Consider the following 22177-nt stretch of genomic DNA (forward strand, 5'->3'; position numbering starts at 1 on the left):
TGGGAGATTTTAACTCTCACTGTTCGCTATGGGGGTCGCTGTACGACGACAACCGATCTTCTTTAATTTGTAACTTGATCGACGACTTCAATATGACACTTTTGAATACTGGGGAAGCGACACGTGTACCTAACCCTCCAGCACGTGAAAGCGTGCTTGACCTATCCCTCTGCTCGACATCACTAGCGTTAGATTGCCAGTGGAAAGTAATCAACGATCCCCACGGTAGTGATCATCTTCCAATCGTTATATCAATTGCTAATGGTTCAATTCCCCCGAACCCAATCAATATTTCCTACGACCTTACACGTAATATTGATTGGAAGCGTTATGAGTCTATTATAGCGGAATCTATCGAGACTCACGAGGAACTTCCTCCGGAGGCTTGATAATCGACGCCGCGACTCAAGCTCAGACGAAACCGATACCCGGGGTAACGATTAGACAGCGCCCTCCCAACAAATGGTGGGACAAAGAGTGCTCTGAGCTGTACGTGCGAAGGTCCGCGGCGTATAAGGACTACCGGGAGTACGGCACTGTCAACCTGCTTCGAAAGTACGAGGCACTGGGCAGGCAGATGAAGAGCTTAGTAAAGGCGAAAAAACGCGGTTACTGGCGGCGGTTCGTAAACGCGTTGTCGAGGGAAACAGCGATGAGCACTCTTTGGGATACCGCCAGGCGCATGCGGAACCGTGACGTTTCGAATGAGAGTGAGGAGTATTCAGATCGCTGGATACTCGATTTTGCCAAAAAGGTCTGTCCGGACTCTGTACCGGAACAGAAAACCTTTCGCGACGCGTTTATAGTAACTACGGAAGAGCCTCCATTTTCGATGTTGGAATTTTCAATGGCTCTCCTGTCGTGCAAAAATAAGGCTCCAGGGTTAGATAGAATAAAATTCAACCTGTTGAAGAATCTACCCGACTCTGCAAAAAGACGCTCGTTGAATTTGCTTGTTGAAGTTTCTTGAGCTAAATATTGTTCCGCATGACTGGAGGGAGGTAAAAATCATTGCTATTGGGAAACCCGGGAAACCTGCCTCTGATCACAATTCATATAGGCCGATTGCGATGCTCTCTTGCCTCCGGAAATTAATGTAGAAAATGATCCTCTTACGGTTAAACAAATGGGTCGAAGCAAACGGTTTACTTTCAGATACTCAATTTGGCTTTCGCCGGGGCAAAGGGACGAACGATTGCCTAGCGTTGCTTTCTACTGAAATTCAAGTCGCATTTGCTCGGAAAGAGCAAATGGCTTCTGCGTTCTTGGATATTAAGGGGGCTTTTGACTCTGTCTCTGTAGAAGTTTTAAGCGCGAAACTTCATTCGCAGGGACTTTCACCAAAATTGAACAACTTTTTGCTCAACTTGTTGTCAGAAAAGCATATGTACTTCTCACATGGCGATTCGACAACTTCCCGAATTAGTTACATGGGCCTTCCCCAGGGCTCATGTTTAAGTCCTCTCTTATATAATTTTTACGTCAATGACATCGATGAATGTCTTGCAAATTCATGCACGCTAGGGCAACTTGCAGATGATAGCGTTGTATCCATTACTGGTAGCGAGGCTAGCGATCTGCAAGGACCATTGCAAGATACCTTAGACAATTTGTCTGAATGGGCTCTTAAGCTGGGTATCGAATTCTCTCCGGAGAAAACTGAGTTGGTCGTTTTTTCTAGGAAGCATAACCCAGCTCAGCTGCAGCTCGTACTAACGAGTAAAACGATCTCTCAGGTTTTAGTCGCTAAATATCTCGGGGTCTGGTTCGACTCTAAATGCACCTGGGCTTGTCATATTAGGTATCTGACACGAAAATGCCAACAGAGGATTTATTTTCTTCGTACGATTACCGGAACCTGGTGGGGAGCCCACCCAGGAGACCTTCTAAGGCTTTACCAAACAACGATATTGTCAGTTCTTGAGTACGGCTGTTTCTGCTTTCGCTCCGCCGCGAACACGCACATTATAAAATTAGAGAGAATACAATATCGTTGTTTGCGTATTGCCTCGGGTTGCATGCAGTCGACCCATACGATGAGTTTTGAAGTGTTAGCGGGTATTCTTCCGTTGAAACATCGTTTTTGGAATCTCTCTTACCGGTTGCTAATTCGATGCACAGTTATGAACCCATTAGTAATTGAAAATTTCGAGAGGTTGGTCGACCTTCAATCTCAATCCAGATTTATGACTTTATATTTTGACTATATGGCTCAAGATATTAATCCTTCTTCATACGATTCCTCCAATGTCGCACTTTTAGATACTTCTAATAATGCTATATTCTTCGACACCACCATGAAACAAGACATTTCTGGTATCCCGGATCAATTGCGACCCCAAGAGATTCCTAAGATTTTTTCCAATAAGTTTAAACATGTTAGTTATGATAAAAGGTTTTACACTGACGGATCTAATCTAGATGAGTCCACTGGCTTCGGTGTTTTCCACGAAAATTTTACCGCCTCCTACAAACTCGATGCTCCTGCTTCCGTGTACGTCGCAGAACTTGCTGCTATTCAGTACTCTCTTGGAATCATCGAAACCCTACCCATAGACCACTACTTCATCTTCACAGATAGTCTCAGTGCCATTGAGGCTCCGCGATCGATGAAGTCTGTGAAGCACACCCCGTATTTCCTGGGGAAAATACGGCGGTTTTTAAGTGCTTTAACAGATAAAAATTACCGGGTTACCTTAGCGTGGGTCCCTTCTCATTGCTAGATTCCGGGTAATGAAAAGGCTGACTCTTTAGCTAAGGTGGGTGCTATTGATGGCGATATTTATGAAAGACCAATTGCTTACGATGAATTTTATAGCATTTTGCGTCAGAGAACACTCAACAGTTGGCAATCATCATGGAACTCAGATGAACTGGGACGGTGGCTACATTCCATTTTTCCTAAGGTATCGACGAAAGCATGGTTCAAGGGATGTAGGTCGGGACTTCATTCGCGTGATGTCCAGACTTATGTCCAATTACTACACGTTAAACACGCATCTCTTTCGTATAGGGCTTGTAGACAGTAATCACTGCGTTTGTGGCGATGGCTACCAGGACATCGAGCATGTTGTTTGGTCGTGTGCTGAATTCTGTGATGTTAGGTCCGAGCTTATAGATTCCCTCCGGGCCCGAGGAAAACAACCGAACGTACCCGTTAGAGACATTCTGGGAAGCGGTGATCTCCAGTACATGACACAACTGTTCTATTATTTGAAAAAGACTGACATTAAAATTTAATATTCTTTTGTCTATTTGTCAGAATACCCGTATACGACGCTGGAGACACGAACACGAAGAGCCTAAATCTATGTTTAAAAAACAGAAAAGAACACCAGTCGAAACACAAATAGATCGTATATCTTAATTAGTTTTAAGCAAGAATTGTATTTCCCTCCTCTCACCTTAAATCCCCACTAGCTCGTAGTCGGCCGCGAGAATAAATTAAAGGCCTCCCTCTTTTCCTTGCTAACGTAGAATTAATACGAATTGTACTTGGCTCAGTAAAACAGAAAATGTATCGTGCCGTGTCAAATAAACTAATTTTAAACCTAAACATTAATCGAATTAAATTTTAAACACGTATTTGGGTATGTGAACTGAATTTTGTTTGACTCAATAGTAATTTTATAGAAAGGCGTATAATTTTGGCATAGACATTATTCAAAACATTGTAGATCGTGAAACTTTGGTTGTACAGAAAAACTGTCTAAGAATGTATTGTCTGATTATGCCTTGTTGATGTCTTGTTAAAGTAATATACACCTAGAGACAAATTTGTTTTTACTTATAAAAACTCAAAATAAACACTAAATTTTTGTTCACTAATAATAAAGAGTTAAATCTTGAGAGCACTTAAAGCACGGAACTCTTTTTGCAGCTCTCTACGAACCCAGCGTGGAACAGATTATATAACTACTGCAAAAGAGGTGGTTAAAACCTGATAACGATGCAATCTTTTTCTACTAGCTGTAAACTGCTGAGTCATGCTTACAAGACGTATCAAGCAGCGATGATGTACAAAGACGGAATGTCTTCAGTAGCAATTGATAAAGAGATTCTCAAAGGTCGCAGTGTGAGTCATCTGTTTCGTCATGACCAGTCACATCATTTTCAAATTCATTTGACAAATTCTAACATAAATTGACAATTATTAGAAATAGCGCTTGCATAAACTTAGGTTGGGTTTACTGTTGCCAGAACGTGCACTGCAGAAAATGCTTATCAACTCACAACGACTTGAGCTTATTCGGAGATTACTAACGCTCAAAAAAGCTCAAAAAAAAAACAAAACCGCAACGTCATCATTATCATCATATTCTAACAGTTCGGCTAAAAAGTGTCCGGATTTTTTGAGTAAAAACATTTTTTTGTTAACATTTAGTTATATGTTTCAAAACAGTCTCCTTCGGAGAATTTCCATTCTTTTCTATGCTTTTTGATTTAGTGTTTAATCTTTCATCACTGCTGACTCTATTTCTATTGAACATCAAGATCTGAGAAAAAAAGTTCAACGAGGAAGTGTCCATTTTTTAATAATCTATGTAATTTTTGAAGTAATAATATTACAAGCTTTGGTAACTGATTGTGGCTTGTTCCAGACAGCCACGTTAAACTATAACATAATTCGATTATTTTTCAATGTTAATCCTAGTTGTAACAATTGTTTTGCTAACCATTTCTGTCACCAGCTTGAACGAACAGTATTCTGCCGTGAGATGACAAAGTGACGTAAGTGCCATTTTCTCGAATATGAGTTTTTCATGTCAATTTGTTCTTTATCCGAAGACCTATCTTTTGGTATCTTCTTTTTCGTTGTTACTTATTCGTACGTTGCATAAAATCAAAAAAACAAAGTGACGTTGGCACACATTTCCATACAAAAGTGACGAGAAATTCTTTCGTTTTTGGGCCGTACTGAAAAACTGATCACTTGGATCTACGTCACAATGTCATATTACGGCAATATTGTTATCATGTTTGTAAACATCCTAAAATAAACGCAATGCACTGTCGCGCGTACTAACAAACTGACCGAAGGCACGGCCGGCCGGTTTATCACTCCGATAGCCGTTTGCAAATCGGTTATCAGCAGAGCTTATGATTAACGGTCTCACGAACGGCGTTTGCCGGCTGCGTTTGTTCTGTTTTGGCGTTCTTTTGACGTAGAACTACGTTTTACTTTAGCATACCACACAGGGACGCAAACTGAAAAACTGGGACGAAATTTGTCCCTTTTCAAATGCTTATAGGTCGGTTGGTTTTCAACCGATTTTCTTCATTCTTGCAGCAATCGATTGGAAAATTATACACGCATCTGCCCAAATGCAGAAAAATGTTGTTTGAATCTATGAACTATTGCACTATTGAAAATTGTCAAGCCTTGTTGAAATAAAAATAACGTCCTCTGATTGGTCGCTTGCTTGCTGTGTGTGTATGATATGGTATGATGTGTGTATGATATGGTGTGATGTGTATATGATATGGTATGATGTGTGTATGGTATGATGATATGGTATGATGTGTGTATGGTATGATGATATGGTATGATGTGTGTGTGTAGGATATGATATAATGTGTGTGTGTGTTTGTATGATATGGTATGATGTGTATGTGTTTGTATGATATGGTATGATGTGTGTGTGTCTATAATATGGTATGATTTGTGTGTTTGTGCTGTGTATGGTTTTTAACTCGTCACGTTCTGCTAACTGCTGAATCCGGTTCACGAAATTCACAACCCTACATTAGTAGACATTATAACTCATTACCCAAGTAAAAATATTGGTTTTATCAGAGTTTTATAGCGCTCAATACAGCCAAAAAAGCGCTATAAAACTTTGATTAAACCAGTTTTGTTACTAGGGTAATGAAACACTCGATGCATTTGTTAATAGTGTACGTAGTTCTTCGTCATTTATGCGGTCGTGTCTTGGATACAACCTCCTACTTTTTTTTGAAACTTTGAAACTTTGAAATTTTGAATTTTTTTTTGAAGTATTCGTACATCAATCCAGTGAGGTAGCTGCCAAAAACTCCAAACAAGATGTTATTGATTTTTTCGATAATTTTTGCCACCATCGGCTATGTGTTGTCGAACTATCTTCGAACCCGTCAGCGGATGCTCAATATACGGTCGCACTTTGGTGGTCCTAAATCATATTATTTCTTGGGAAATATGTTAATGTTTGCTGGCAAGAGTATACCCGGTCAGTGTTATGGATGAATGTTTTAGTCGAAAAGTGTCACACTTACGATGAGTACTTTTTTTTTCGTAGAGATATTCGAGATACTGATAGGTATGCATGATGTTCACGGGGAGGATATTGCTATACTTGCGCCTTTCAATGAATTGATATTGGACTTATCTGGTTCGAAAAATGTCGAAAAGGTTCTGCTGGCGAAGTCTATCCGCAAGTCGTTTGCCTATGATTTCGTTGAACCCTGGCTAGGCAAAGGCTTATTAATTTCAACCGGCGAGAAATGGTTCCAAAGAAGAAAGATCATCACTCCGACATTTCACTTCAAGGTGTTGGAAAACTTTTTGGAAGTGTTCAACAACGAAGCGGACATTCTGGTGTCTAAGCTCAAGCGCCACGCAGGCAAGGAGGAGTTTTTTTTATAGGGTGAGGAGTTTGTAATGATTTATTTATGTACTTAAATATCTATTCAGAATTAGTATTGTGTGTTCTGCCACAAATGGTGACATTTCAATTATTATTATTGAATGTTATTAGCTTTCGCAGTTAAGATAATGTAATTGTAGGAAAATTATTAAACCTACTTGTCAAAAGAGGAGTTAGATATCTATGATAACGTCACCTTGTATGCTCTGGACAGTATTTGTGGATGGTATAGAAGGTGGCATTAGATTAAAAATTTTATTAAATTTTATTTTAATTTAGCTACTTCAATGGGAGTCCAAATTCACGCTCAGGACGACCCAGAAAACGAGTATGCAACAGTGGTTAAGCAAATGAGCACTTTCATAATGCGTCGAGTATTTAGCCTTCTTCGTACATTCCCGTCACTTTTTTTCCTGTACCCTTACGCGAGAGAACAAAAACAAGTGATTTTGAAACTGCATAATTTCACCAATTCGGTTATTGATTCCCGAAGAAAAATGCTTGATCAGGAAAAAGCCGATAACAAGGTTGCGTTCGATGTTCATGAAGAAGGCATGTTTTCAAAGCGAAAGCTTACCTTCCTTGATTTACTACTGAACGTAACCGTAGAGAGTAAACCTCTGATCCGTGAGGATATTCGAGAAGAGGTGGATACATTCATGTTCGAAGGTCATGACACAACCACGTCGGGCATTTCTTTCACGATGTGGCATTTGGCCAGATATCAGGATATTCAGCAGCGGTTGTACGATGAAATTATTCGAGTTTTGGGAAAAGACCAAACCGCCGGACAACTGACGAACATGCAGATCCGGGAGCTTGAGTACCTAGATATGGTCGTAAAAGAATCACTACGTCTGATGCCTCCAGTACCATTTATTGGACGAACTCTCGTAGAGGACATGGAAATGAGTAAATAAATAACAAATGGTTATTAAGCTTACAGCTCAAGCTAGAACTTTTCAGATGGCGTCATCATCCCAGCCGGTACGACGATTACAATCAAGATCATTAACATTCACCGTAATCCGAAAATCTGGCCCGAGCCAGAGAAGTTCGATCCGGAACGGTTCTCCAAGTCGAATGAAAGCACCCGTGGTCCGTACGATTATGTACCGTTCAGTGCGGGATCACGCAGCTGCATCGGACAACGATACGCCATGATGGAACTGAAGGTGACACTTATTAAACTGCTAGCTAACTACAGGGTGCTCCCGGGAGAATCAATGGCGACCATGAAAGTCAAAACGGACCTGGTGCTTCGTCCAGATACGATAATTCCCATCAAACTTTTGGAGCGCTGAGAGAAAATTACTGGAAAATTTTTTATTTTTGGATGAAATTCTACTGTGGACTAGATTTGACACTATTAACATGTGTTTTTCCAATCTGCCGTTGTATAAAAGCTTCTTCAGAGTTTTGAGTACATATATTTTTGCGCAGACTTACAGAAAATGTGTACGAGAGCAACCCTGTAGGCAGATTTTTTGGGGTTTCATGCGGTGGCAAAAGTTTTACAATTCTACATCTCAATATTTTGTCAAACGAGAACCGTTATGAGGTGTGTTTGAAATTGTAACCAAAATTTAAATCGAGGAAAGCGCAAGTTTGATGATCGAAGTACACTGATATGATTAATGCTGAAAGCTTATAAAATTTATTATTTTACGTAGAAATAAACCGTTTCTCCCTCTGTACACAAATTCAAATAGAGAAGAGACTTGTTAATCACTATAACACTTTGAACAAATTTGGGCTGCATTCTATACTGTTTGCCAAATGTGCACTAGATGGAGAACTTACCAGCTCAAAACAACCTGAGCTTATTCGGAGATAACTCAATAGCAACGCATGGAGCACAAGGAACGAACAAAAACGCTAAGTCATCGTTATCATTACGTTCCATTGCGCTAAGATTCAGTAGTTCTGGTTATGTTTTTTTTTTCACACTAACTTTCATACGGAATAATAATATACTTGAGAACTATTTGGCCAAAGTCAATATCATAAATTTGAGTTACTGTAGATAAGATATTTTCACTCGGTACTCAGTATCAATTCACTCAATAAATTTGATTACAGTTTAACAACTATAACTGAACGAACTGGAACTGTTAAAGAACATGTTGATCCTAGATTAAGCAATACAGTTGGTGTGAATGGGTGAGTGGTAAGATGGTATAGGTTATTTCTTACACTTTACAAATTGTTCAATTGCGATGTAAATGACACCGATTATATAATTTTTCTGAGATAGATAGAATATTTTATTTTCACACCAGTTTTTTCTTGCGTTGCTATCAAGCGCATATAAAGATAAACCCCTTCAAAAGTGTGACATGAAACGGCTAATCTTTATTGTTTATTGCCGTTGAATCATTCGTTCCGCTAACTATTCCTATCACCAGCTAGACATGAACAGTATTGTAATCTTGTTTGTACATATATGCATTACATTACCACGCGTACCTGCAAGTTGACCACCGCTGGCTGTTTATCTCCTTGATTGCCGCTCTCGAATCCACTATCAGCATAGTAAATGATTAGCGGACTGGCTGCGTTCGTTCTGCTTGGCGGTCTCTCGTGAAACCAGTTGTTAATTGTACACCAATCGAGTGAGATACTGAGCTGCCGAAAACTCCCAACAGGATGTTATTGATTTTATCGCTTATTTTCGCTACCATCGGCTATGTGCTGTTTAACTATCATCGAACCCGTCAGCGGATGCTTAAAATACGGTCACACTTTGGCGGCCCTGATTCGCATTACTTTTGGGGAACTATGCCAAAGTTTGTTGGCAAGAGTATACCCGGTTAGTGTTTTGGTTGAAGGTTATGTCGAAAAGTATTTCACTAACAAAGATTCCATTTTTTTTTCTTGTAGAGATATTCGAGATTGTGTCAGGTATGCATGATATTCACGGCGAAGATATTGCCATACTTGCAGCTTTCAATGAACTGGTGCTGGACTTATCTAGTTCGAAAAATGTCGAAAAGGTTCTACTGGCGAAGTCGATCCGAAAATCGTTTGCCTATGATTTTTTCGTTCCGTGGCTTGGCACAGGTTTGTTAATTTCAACCGGCGAGAAATGGTTCCAGAGAAGAAAGATCATCACTCCAACATTTCACTTCAAAATGTTGGAAAACTTTTTGGAAGTGTTCAACAGTGAAGCGGACATTCTGGTGACCAAACTCAAGCGTCATGCGGGAAAAGATGAGTTTGATATCTATGATTACATCACATTGTATGCACTGGACAGCATTTGTGGTCAGTGTAGTTGAATGAAGTAGATTTGAAAGTTTACTAAACATTATTTTCAAAACTATTTAGCCACTTCAATGGGAGTTCAAGTTCACGCTCAGGACGACCCACATAATGAGTACGCAACGGCAGTCAAGCAAATGAGCACTTTTATATTACGGCGCGTGTTTAGCGTTCTGCGTTCTTTTCCATCGCTTTTTTTCTTGTATCCCTACGCGAGAGAACAGAAACAAGTGATTTCGAAACTGCATAATTTCACCAACTCAGTGATTGGTCCTCGAAGACAAATACTGGAACAGGAGAAAGCCGATAACAAGGTAGCATTCGATGTTCATGAAGAAGACATGTATTCAAAGCGGAAGCTTACGTTTCTTGATTTACTACTGAACGTTACCGTAGAGGGTAAACCTCTGAGCCGTGAGGATATTCGAGAAGAGGTGGATACATTTATGTTCGAAGGCCATGACACAACCACATCCGGCATTTCTTTCACGATGTGGCATTTGGCTAAATATCAAGATATTCAGCAGCGGGTATATGAAGAAATTATTCGTGTTCTGGGAAAAGATAAAACCGCAGGACAACTGACGAATATGCAGATTCAGGAGCTTGAGTACCTAGATATGGTCGTGAAGGAATCACTACGTCTGATGCCTCCAGTACCATTTATTGGACGAACTCTCGTAGAGGACATGGAGATGAGTGAGTATATGCTAGATGGTTATTTAGGATTCATAACCTAAGCCAAAACTTTTCAGATGGCATCATCATCCCAGCCGGTACAACGATTTCAATCAAGATCTACAACATCCATCGTAATCCGAAAATCTGGCCCAACCCGGAGAAGTTTGAACCGGAACGGTTCTCCAAGTCGAACGAAAGCACCCGTGGTCCGTACGACTATATACCTTTCAGTGCGGGATCACGCAACTGCATCGGACAACGATACGCCATGATGGAACTGAAGGTGACATTGATTAAACTACTAGCTAATTACAAAATACTTCCGGGAGAGTCGATGGCGAACATGAAAGTCAAATCGGACCTGGTGCTTCGTCCGGATACGGTCATTCCCATCAAACTGTTGGAACGTTGAATAAAATTATCTTTGTACATGCTCGTGGTATTATAGATCGTCATTTCACCGAACGGGTTTTTTAAATAGATCAAATAAAAAGTTGTGCCCCAAAAAAGCTAAAAAAACACTCAAAACTTTCAACAAAATATGTCTTGAAACATTAAGTTTCCAATGTACCTTTTCATTAAGAAAAAAATGGGATGAAGTATCTAAATTCATGCGTTCGAAATATCATCTTTCAGTATTCCTATGATAAACTTCGCGTTAACAGAATCCCTAATAACGTTTGCCATTTTTAGTTTCTTGCTGGGTCATGCAAAGCGTACGCTGCATTAAAACTTTTGTCATCCTTTCAGTCCTAAAATATCTTGGCGTTATCTCTGACAGTGCGAGTAAAGTATTCCTTGTGATTAAATAAACAATGAAAAGCTGATTCAACACTCAAAACTAGACGGTTCATGTGTTGTCAAAATGAGTCAACTTTTCATTGAATGCATTTACTAGTGCCCGCTATCGCACAGAGACTGCATTTCAATAAAGTGCCTCACTGCATCAGCTGCTATCGATGCTAAATCCGCTGCAACTGCTACGCTATCCGTAGCCATGCTAATGTTTTGGCCACTATACGCTGCTATTGGAAAAGTTCACTCTCTAGCAATTTTTCATGCAAATGTGTTCTTTGATTTATCAGTTATCGTTCAACTAACTCCACTCGCGTACAAGTTTTCCATAGAAACGCTGCTGATTGTTTTTCGCTTCTAAGAGTTCCGAATACCATAGAAGGAGACTGAATGATTCAAACACGATAGTATTTATTGTATCCAAGTTCACTTGCATTCAACATTATCGCGAGAAGCTTCGAGATATTATCGCCATTGATACAAAATTATGAATCCAAATGAACGTTAGATTGTGTTCAATTGTTTGCTTGTCGGAGCAAATAGGTCTCATCAATGCTTACGGAAATTGTAGCATGGCGCATTAGCATCTGATACTTGAAATCACCAAGAATCATCGTGGTATATCATGGTGAAAGCACGATGTGGAGTAGCCGAATTACGCCTACAAGCAACCAACATTTGAAAGAATCATTGCGATCGCTTGAGTGCAATCGTTTACGATTCTTTCGTGAAACACTCGCTATATGTTGCTCGCTCCGCCTAAAGCAGGCAATACTGAAACAAAATCATCAAAGAAAGCTTCCATATATTTCTTTGCTCTAAGTTGTCTCTTGCAAGCTTGAGAATGTGTAACTTTTAATAGCGATGGTTTGCTAGGATTGAAAGCTTATAAATAGCACGTTCAGAAATGATACCCGAAAGATTGTTATGCGATACGAGTTTTTCCATCCTTGGCACCATCCATTGCCATGCCACAGCTGTGGCCGCTATCCGCCTGGTATCCACTGCACTGCTACTGCTGCTGCTAAGGGAAGACTGCTGTTGTCGCTGTCTAGAACTATTATGAGCGGCTTCGACTGAAACAGGCTCTTATATAGGGATGGAAAACCTATAGTTGTCATCGAAAACTATCGATAGCCATTTCTATCGATAATTCCCATCCTTAGGCCTCTGTCATAGTGAACGCGAACGTGAGCGATGGGGCGAGAAACTTGCCGTAGGTAAATGAACAGCCGTAAAGAGAGCTGTTTACTTACCTACGGCGAGTTTCTCGTATAGCAAATTTAAAATGGCAAGGTCTATGATTCTGTCGACCGTGCTTGGGAAGCAATCATATTAACGACTAATCAGATCAGTCAAATTTCGCGCTTCAACAAGGATTGACCATTTTCAATAATATAGTTGCTTGTCATGATTCGGACTTGATAATTTTTGAATTTCGATTATGCGAAAAATTAATTTTTATGCTAATAATGAAGCATTTCGGATGTTGTGCTCATGACTGAAGGAAAAGATAATTCAGTACGATCTGAGACATGGAGATGAAGCCAAATATATATGTTCCAAATTTCTTGGAAGTGTAAATTGATTTAAGAGAAAATATCAACTCTTCAATTAGGTTTCTATTTCATTCTGAGAAGGATGAATTTGCTAGTGTGCCTGCTATCGCTCAGAGACAGCATTTCACTAAAATGCCCCACTGCATCAGCTGGCCTTGCTTATATGGATGCTGAGACCAACGTCAACCGCCGTGCTATCCCCGTTGCCACAGTAGTGGACGCTTCCGTTGCCATTGGTATCCGCTGCCCTGCATCACCTGGTCCTGGTCCTGTCGCAGTCTAGAATTATAATGAGTGGCTCTGGGTGAAACAGTCTCTTATATAGGGATGAAGAATCTATCGATAGTTGTCGATAGTAGTAGGAAATTATCGATAACTATTGATAGCTATTTTAGTCGATATTTCCCATCCTTTCTCTTTTACAGACAAATAGCAAATTTTAAATGACAAGGTCTATGATTCCGTCGACCGTGCTTGGGAAGCAATCATATTAACGACTAATCAGATCAGTCGAATTTTGCGCTTCAACAAGGTTTGGCCATTTTCAATAATATAGTTCAACGATTCTCAACCTTTTTTGTCCGCGTACCACTTGGCGATATTATTCATATCGATTATTCCCCCTGGCTTGGAATGTTCTTGCCCAGTGGAAGAGAGTAGTGATAGATCATGTTGTGGTAGTCTAGTTAAGGTTCCAAATTAAACTGTAGCTTGTTTGATAGCTACAGTCATGTTTTAGGGGCTAGATTGACCAACAAATGAAGTATTATAGAGAAAAATTGCTTTGTTCGCCATTACTGATTTTTCTTTCGCGTACCCCCTGAAGGCTTTCGAGTACCCCCAGGGGTACGCGTACCCCAGGTTGAGAACCGCTGATATAGTTGCTTGTCATGATTTGGACTTGATAATTTTTGAATTTTAATTATGCGAAAAATTATTTTTTATGCTGATAATGAAAGCTTTTCGGATGTTGTACTCATGACTGAAGGAAAAGATAATTCAGTACGTTCTGAGATACAGAGATGAAGCCAAATATATATCTGTTCCAAATTTCTTGAAAATATTAACTCTTCAATTAGGTTTTTATTTCATCCTGAAAAGGACAATTTGTTGTTTAATTCAATGCTTGATAAGATGCCGATCACATCTTTGTGTTATCACTGGCAGTGCAAATAAAGTATTCCTTGAGGGAAAATAAACACTGAAAAGCTCTCCAGAACGTTCTTTTCATTGGATGCATTTGCTAGTGTGCCTGCTATCGCTCAGAGACAGCATTTCACTAAAATGTCACACTGCATCAGCTGGCCCTGCTTATATTGATGCTGAGACCAACGTCAACCGCTGCGCTATCCCCGTTGCCACAGTAGTGGACGCTTCCGTTGCCATTGGTATCCGCTGCCCTGCATCACCTTGTCCTGCTATCGATGCTGAGACGCGCTCCGCTATCCGTTGCCATACCACAGCTGTGGCCGTTGTCCGCTATACTGCTACTGCTGCTGTATCCACTGCTGCTGCTAAGGAAGGACTGCTGTTGTTGCAGTCTAGAATTATAATGAGCGGCTTCGGGTGAAACAGGCTCTTATATAAGCTAAATAGCACATTTCAAATGGCAAGGTCTATGATTCTGTCGACCGTGCTTGGGAAGCAATCATATAACGACCAATCAGAGGCCGAAGTTTTCGTTTTGACAAGGCTTGACTAAAATTACAATTATCTGCATGTGGGAAGAATCTTAGAAGATTTTCCAATCTATTGCTGCAAGAACGAAGGAAACCTATCGAATACTAACCAATTTATTAGCATTTGAAATTGGACACATTTTTCACTTTTAGATTTTCATTTCACATCCCTATGTAGCCGAACTACCTGAGAGAAGTATTCTACTTAAAAAAATGTACTTGGTTTACCTAAAAGTATTTAGGACAAGAGTTTCGCATACAGACAAACATAATTAAGTGCTTGAAGTGCAAAAAAGTGAGCAAATTTATCATCTGAATAAAGTCATACATTAATATTCAACCCTATATGTAATTACTTTGGCTTTCCAGTTGTCTTAAGACCATTCCAAAATTCATCCAAAATCATTTAACAGAGGAAGCCCAACCTTCCAAATCTTGAGATTGATATCAAATTTTTAAGCACCAACCAGAAGAATAATGCTTACTCTCGGCATAATTCCTATTAGATATTTTCGACAGCATTGATATCTAAAAAGCGTGCAGGTCAATCCAGCAAATCAAGTTTATGATTCTTGATACACTGTTCTCTCTATGCTGGTGTGATAATCAGCATTTTGTTGTGTTACACGTCAAAATGTATTACGGAAAAAACGCTGTAGAAAACTACCTAATTGATCGATCCTTTTCAAACTTTAAGACAATAAAATATAACCCATTAGTGAAGTTTTAGCATGTTTATTACATTTAACTTCAACCGTACCCTCACATTATACGCTTAACACCACTCATTAGACATTGTAGAACATCTGGCTGCAGCTTCTCGAAAAAGAAACCCGTTGGCTTCGTACCACTCCAGGACATAATTTGAATAGTGGCACGAAGCTAGATGTGGCCAGAAGATCGTAAATCCTTCGTATTGCTTCAACAGAGGAAGCCAACGCTTCCGTAGACACTCCTCGAGATTGATCTCCCTGTTAACAGTCCCGGTGGTCACAAACGGCGCACTACTTTTACCACAAGAGCAGGGCGCTTGCCAAATCAGGTAATTCTTGGTAAACTTCGGAAGTTTCTGCTTCTTTACTTCCTCTGGAACATCAATCTTGTGCTGGAAGGTGAAGAACAGTAGCCCCGGAGCTGCCGGAAGTCCGCCCTGACCTAAGTCTCGTCATCCATGATGAGACAACGTAGCTTTGTCAGTACCTGGGAGCACAGTTCCCGAGCCCGTACCCTTCCTACCGTATTACCGTTCGTCATGATTTGGAGTATTCTGCACTTTATACGTACGTAGTGCCTCCCGGCCCTTGGCTCTCTGAAAGAAAAACTTGGACAGATTCAACTTTTCGGCCACATCCCTAACCGAACCATTCCACGAGGATTACACGTAACGCTTTCACAACACACTTGTGAACCGGATCATTAATAGAACATCCATTCTGACCGCATTCCTGCTTCCGTTCGATGCCCAGAGTTTCGTAGTAACGCTTAATCACACTACTCACCATTGACTGCACGATTTCGAGTTGTTTTCTTATGTCCCGTTAAAAGTGTTGGCGATTAAGCAGGTACTTGCGCAAAATCAATTAGCGACGTTGCTTTTCGGGTACTGGCATTTTTTCCAATTTTTGAAAAACTGTCAGCGATAAAAGTAGACTGTAAACAATACACTTCACACTACTTCTACCCAAATTTTCAAGATAAACCCCTTGGGTAAAAGGTAATTTTCACAACGTTTTTCCCGCGATGTAATTTGATGTGGGACACCCTTCTTTGTGACCTTTTCACGGCAAAACGGTAATGAAAAGCCTGGAACCTACTTCCAGGTGAAACTACTTTGGTTAAGTCACGTCCTTTAGTGGCCCACCGGTCAGATTAACTCAATTTATGCGAAAACTCAAGGGATTTTCAGCAGGCTTTGTTTTGCTCATCTTCATCTTCAAAGAGAAAGAGTTTTCTTCCCTCTTAACAACTGCGAGCTTACATTCAATGTGCATCACACCATCTGCTGTAGAGAGAGCGCAGAGTAGTAGTTTCTCTGACGAAAAAACGCTCCTAATTTGACAGAGCATCCGCGCACGCAAGAAAAAAGAAATAAATTGCTCGGCGACCAACTGAGCATTGCGTTACCATTCTCATCGCTCTGGGGTGCGGCAAAAACAGTATAAAATCGAACTTTCTGCAGAATACGCATACATGGTGAGTTGTGAATCTTCCTATAATATTAAATTCGAAAACTGTTAGGATGTGGCTTCAATATGAACCTAAATGTTTTGATATTTGGCCAACTTCTCTTCTAGTAAGGGAGAAGCTAACGAAAACTTCTCCCTCTTAAACTGAGAGAGCAAATAAAGGTTTTTCCCTAGCACGTGATGATAAAGAGTGAAAAGGAACTCAGCGACTGAAATACTCTACGCCTAAATGTGGATAATTACTCACTCTGTGTGAGAGAAAGTCTAGTTCTCCAAGGGGTTTGACAGGTAGAAAAGGAAATTTGGGCAAAAATCAAGAGAACGGAAGAAGCCTGATTTTCAGAAAACTTCCAGCAAGAAACATTATATCGAGCTAATCTTCAACAGAACCACGAGAAACATTTGTAAATTGCAATTTATCTCAAGCGAATCAAAAGTTTCCGCGATGGTGGTCCACTAAAGGAAGTGGTCCATCAAAGGTAGATTCACCTTAGTTTTCTGCTCTGTTTTAATTCAAAGGTAGTAAAAGCTTAACGGATGCCGAAAATCCTATCCATACACTCTGTCCAACTTCTATAAGACCACCATCATTTTCTCTCATAAAAGCACTAAGAATAGGAATTTTGATTAAATACTGCTTTGCATAATTGAGTACTTGAAATGTTGTTTATTTAATGCAGAAACAGTTGAAAAATTCATACATTTATTTTTTACTCTTAAATTTAAAAATTTTGGCTGTCCAGTTGCCATTCAAAAATTCAGTCAAAATTATCGACTAGAAGCAACCAAATCATCCAAATACCGAAATTAGTAATCAGTTACCTTACCACCGCGGTTAATAACCTGAAAAATGCGATTTGGCATATTGTTAACCAAATTTTGAAGCACAGATTTCTCGATATTTTCCTGCGCCTTTAGAATCGCTGCTTTTAGCTCATCTACGGAAGAATACTGCTTACCCTCAGCGTAAATCCTGCGAACCCGGATTGTTTCGACAGGGTTCAAATCTGGAGAGCGAGCGGGCCAGTCTAGCAAATAAATTTTCTGATCCTTGAACCACTTCTTGGTTTCTTTGCTGGTGTGAATAGCAGCATTATCCTGTTGGAATGTGAACTTTTTGCGACGGTTTTTGCGTAAAAATGGTAGCAGGGAGCCTTCTAGAACCTGGATGTAGTCCCTGCTATTCATTTTGCAGGATGTAGAAGCAATTTTGAGCTTTCCGGTTGCGCAAAACCTAACCAAACCATACAGGAACCTCCACCAAAGTTATGAGTAGAAAAATGTTGCTCTTCCTTCCTCTAATCCCGCCAGTATCCATTGAATCCATCCGGACCATCTAAATTGAACTTTTTTTCATCACTGAAAATAACCTAGATAAGTCAAAAGCACTAATAAATATTTTTGCCATTGAAGAATTTTTGAAATCGCTTCTAGCAAAAAATAAGTTATACTTAATAAGCTTGTTTTACATACTTATCAAGTCCCATTGTCGGTTCATGTTAATTTTAGCAAAGACCAATCGTCTTTCGATGTGAGAAGGCGTAAGAATGGGTGCCTTCATCTTTTTAGCCCGTTTTATGTAAGGACTTTTGACCAAGACTTGACGAATTGTCTCTCGGTATACGTTCAAATTTAAAGTCTCTCTGATTTTCGCCAACGATTTTGAAGAATTTGAAGCTGTTCTTACGATTTCCCTTTAGTCACGACTGGAAAGCTTTGATTTACGTGAACTCATTTTTGTTTTCCCGTATCCTTCCGGACTTGCCAAGAAATTCAGTACTACTTGATGAAAGCGACCAATCCGACGAGCGATCTCCTTTATTCCTACTTCCTCAAGATGAAAGGCTTCAATTTGCCCTTTTTCTTTGTCTGTCAGCACTTTTCCCTTCGGCATTTTGTGAATTTAGCCTCAAACAAGTTCAAAAAGACGAAAATGCCAACTGGTCTTATACAAACTGGACACTGTAAAAACGCAAACACATTTGTTTACGCGGAGCGCCTGCACACACACATGTGATAATCATGCTGTGAATAACTGTCACCAATACTAACACTCTGCAGTATGATTCAAAAACAGGGCTTTTCTTTGTAGCGCTGGACTGACTGGACGGAGTGTGATAGAGTATAATTAACTCTAAAGGAACCCTTCTTTCAAAAGATTGTTTATTTTCTTGATGAAAATGGAATTTAGGTCAAAAAATAGCTTGGATGGACCACTCGTCAGATTAACTCAATTTAGACGGAAACTCAAGGAATTTCCAGGGAACCTCCATCGGGAAACATCGTATCCAGCTAATCTGCATCAAAATCACGAGAAATATTTGTAGGATAGAACTACCTCAGATGGACCACTTGCTTTAGTGGGCCACCCTGAAGAAATACTGCTTATTTTCTTGATAAAAACGGGAATTTACGAATTTTTCCCGTGATTCTGATGCAGATTAGCTGGATAAATGTTACCCGATGGAAATTTTCGGAAAATCTCTCGAGTTTTCGAATCAATTAAGTTAATCTGACCGATGCACAGTGGGGCGACTTTATACAACGGCTGGCCAAGCAAAAAAGTATCGATATTGTCGATATTGTCGATTGCGGTTTGGTTGAAATTGCTGACCTGAAACATCGATTTGATCTAACCTGCTTTTTTTCTTAGTAGTTTCATATTGTATTTAGAACCCAGATTTTCGCCAGCACTCGAATCCCATCCAATATAAAATAGAATCAGAATAGCGTATCGAACTACGAAGCGAAGATATTCCGTAATTAAAATAATCTTCGTGTACGTTCAATGTCCACAACTTTTCAATGTTATTGAACTCCGATATTGCAGCTTTACAAGTATAACAACGTTGAGCAGAAGTTGTATTTGTTATCGAATTGAAGCACTGAAGCATCAAACATTGTACGAAATAATGACAACACGTATATTTATAACAATTCATTGATAAATTTTGGACTTTTGCCCAAATTTATATTTCAACCTCTTTACATGATCTACCACTACTATCCCCCACTCAGCGAAAACATTCCAAGCCAGGGAGTACAATTGATTTGGAAAATATTTCCAAGGGGTACGTCGACAAAAAAAGGTATAGAACCGCTGCTATAGAGTACTACGCGCCAGACTAACTCAATTTATGCGAAAACTCGAGGGATTTTCCAAAAATCCAACCAAGCTGCATCAGAATCACGAGAAACATTAATAAAATCAGATTCAAGTTAAGAGAAATTGTTTCAATCTGACGAGTGATCCACTATAAGAAAGAGGTCTACTATATGTTAATATACTCTTAATTGAAATTCACATTTTTTTCTTTGATTCTAATGAAGATTATCTGGATAAGATGTGTCCCGATGTTCTGGAAATTCCTTAAGTTTTCGCAAAAAAGAAGTTGATGTGACAAGTTATAGCCCTGTTTAAAAAACCATGGTCGCCGGACCCTCACACTTTTGGGGCCCCCACAATACTTTATTTCGCATGGCTTATAACTAAATGTAAAAAAAAACGAAAAAAGTCGTGACACTCTAAATTGAAATTTTAATAAAACTGACACAATCTTTCAATAACCTTCCTTTAGCTTATATTTTTGTAAACATATTGCTTAATTGAAATTTAAAAAAAAAATAAAAGGAACCTAAATCTGGTCTTGCGAGTGGTTCACTATGGGATAGACCACATCCAAGGTAGTTTTACCTTACCTACTAAAAATTTTTCTTTCATTGAAGAATTGTTGAAAAATTAGGGTAAATTAAAATTAGAGTGATTTTACCTACAGTGGATTCCTTTCCTATAGTGGACCACTTGCTAGATTAACTCAATTTATACGGCAACTCGAGAGTTTCTCAGGAAACTTTCATCAGGAAACTTCTTATTCAACCAATCTGCATCAGAATCATGAGAAACATTGATAGGTAAATTCCGATTTATGTTGAGAAATATTGAGTTAACCTAACTAGTGGGTATAGGAAAAGAGTCCACTATAGATTGATTCGGTTTTGGCGAAAGAACTAGTTTTCAGAACTCACTAAGTTCCATTGCCGGTGCTATTTTTCGTGGAGATGGAGTACTTTATACGTACGAAAGTCACTAATAAAATAAAGCTTTTTTTATACAATTGTCCCATAAATGTTTTCAAAATAATGAGAAAACAGTCTTTGTAATCGAGTAACTATTACTTTTTATAGAAAAACTCGTGTGAATTTTCTCACAAAAAAACACTTAAACTATGATTAAAAAGGTTTCATAAACCATATTTCACCTGACTGAGAGCATGTAGACGCAGGTACCTGATCACTCAACAATATTGGTCATTGTATTTTGCAAGGAGACACGTATAGCAATTGACTGGGATATATTACAAAAGTTCACATCAATGGACAACGTAATTCTAATTCGATAACAGAAAACGTAAAATTATAATGATTAAGGCTGTTTCCCGCGGAATAATAATGAATCAATTGTTGAAACCGCAAAGTTCCGGATAGCCGATATATAGAAGAGTGGAGAAGAGCACCAACGGACCGCCCTGGACAGAATAAGCATCGTTTTATTTTCGAAGTGTTTGTTTTTTTTTTTTTTTTTTGAGGATCACGTGAACCAGCCTCAAAACTCATCGACTAAGAAGTGAAATTTGATACGCTCGCAGTGCCACCGCCGTTTAGTGGCGGGTGAACGAATTAGCTGCCATGGAAAAGTTGGCCAGATTCGAATCTGTACACTAACAGCGAGGAATTTCTTTAAGGAGAAGTTGGTAAGATCGTTATAAAATGTATTAAAAACGTCACTTAATATTAAATACGAGCCACTAATGTAAACTAGTCTGGAAGTGTGAATACAATGTTATGTCCAATAAATATAACAACGTATCCATGCGGGGCTTAGTGTTTATGAAGGCGATCTCGGAATGTACGTGTATCGCCAGGCATTCTTGTAATGGGTCGTTGGATAAACACTAGAGCTGTCACCTTTCACACAAGTAGTCACGGTGTCAATTAGAAGTACAAGTGGCTTTTTGTCTTAGAATAGTCACCAAATCATTAAGTGGTTCGGTTCATTTTTTCTAATAAATTCATGGTGAATTTTCATAGGAATGGTTTCCCCAATAAGTCACAGTCACAGTTTTCGTAAGAAAATATTTGTACAACATCGGGCTTTGACCGACAAGTGTTACTTTTTAGTCACTGTAACCTATGTGAGGGAATACAAATTTTAGTACCTAATTACTCTTTTTCAATCAAGTAACAAAGAAAAGATTAGTTCATTCTGACAAGGTTACATATTCCCTTAAACTAACGTTCGATTAGTATTGGCTCACATGATGCCCCGTACACCCAACGCAAACGGGGAACATTTTATTATTTTAGGGCAATTTTTCATTACTTATTGT

General features: G+C 39.3%; 1 protein-coding gene and 1 pseudogene across 1 annotated transcript; both read left to right on the forward strand.

The window, feature by feature from the left end:
- The first annotated feature begins 6046 nt into the window (after window positions 1-6046).
- Window positions 6047-7930, forward strand: LOC129726912 (probable cytochrome P450 4d14; annotated as a pseudogene).
- Window positions 7931-9195: 1265 nt separating this feature from the next.
- On the forward strand, window positions 9196-11000 carry LOC129726913 (cytochrome P450 4d8-like). Its single transcript, XM_055684164.1, has 4 exons — window positions 9196-9438; window positions 9510-9893; window positions 9957-10589; window positions 10646-11000. Exons 1-4 carry the CDS (start codon window positions 9276-9278, stop codon window positions 10981-10983), a joined length of 1518 nt encoding a protein of 505 aa, XP_055540139.1. The 5' UTR covers window positions 9196-9275; the 3' UTR covers window positions 10984-11000.
- The last annotated feature ends 11177 nt before the right edge of the window (window positions 11001-22177 follow it).

This window comes from Wyeomyia smithii, chromosome 3 (assembly GCF_029784165.1).
Source record: "Wyeomyia smithii strain HCP4-BCI-WySm-NY-G18 chromosome 3, ASM2978416v1, whole genome shotgun sequence".
Classification (NCBI taxonomy): domain Eukaryota; kingdom Metazoa; phylum Arthropoda; class Insecta; order Diptera; family Culicidae; genus Wyeomyia; species Wyeomyia smithii.

Bases quoted from the DNA above. Each gene is read 5' to 3' on its own strand.
- LOC129726913 (XM_055684164.1), top strand. From the start codon at position 9,276: ATGTTATTGATTTTATCGCTTATTTTCGCTACCATCGGCTATGTGCTG. The intron at 9,439-9,509 runs GTTAGTGTTTTG...TTTTTCTTGTAG, and splicing joins TGTTGGCAAGAGTATACCCG to AGATATTCGAGATTGTGTCA. The intron at 9,894-9,956 runs GTCAGTGTAGTT...AAAACTATTTAG, and splicing joins TGCACTGGACAGCATTTGTG to CCACTTCAATGGGAGTTCAA.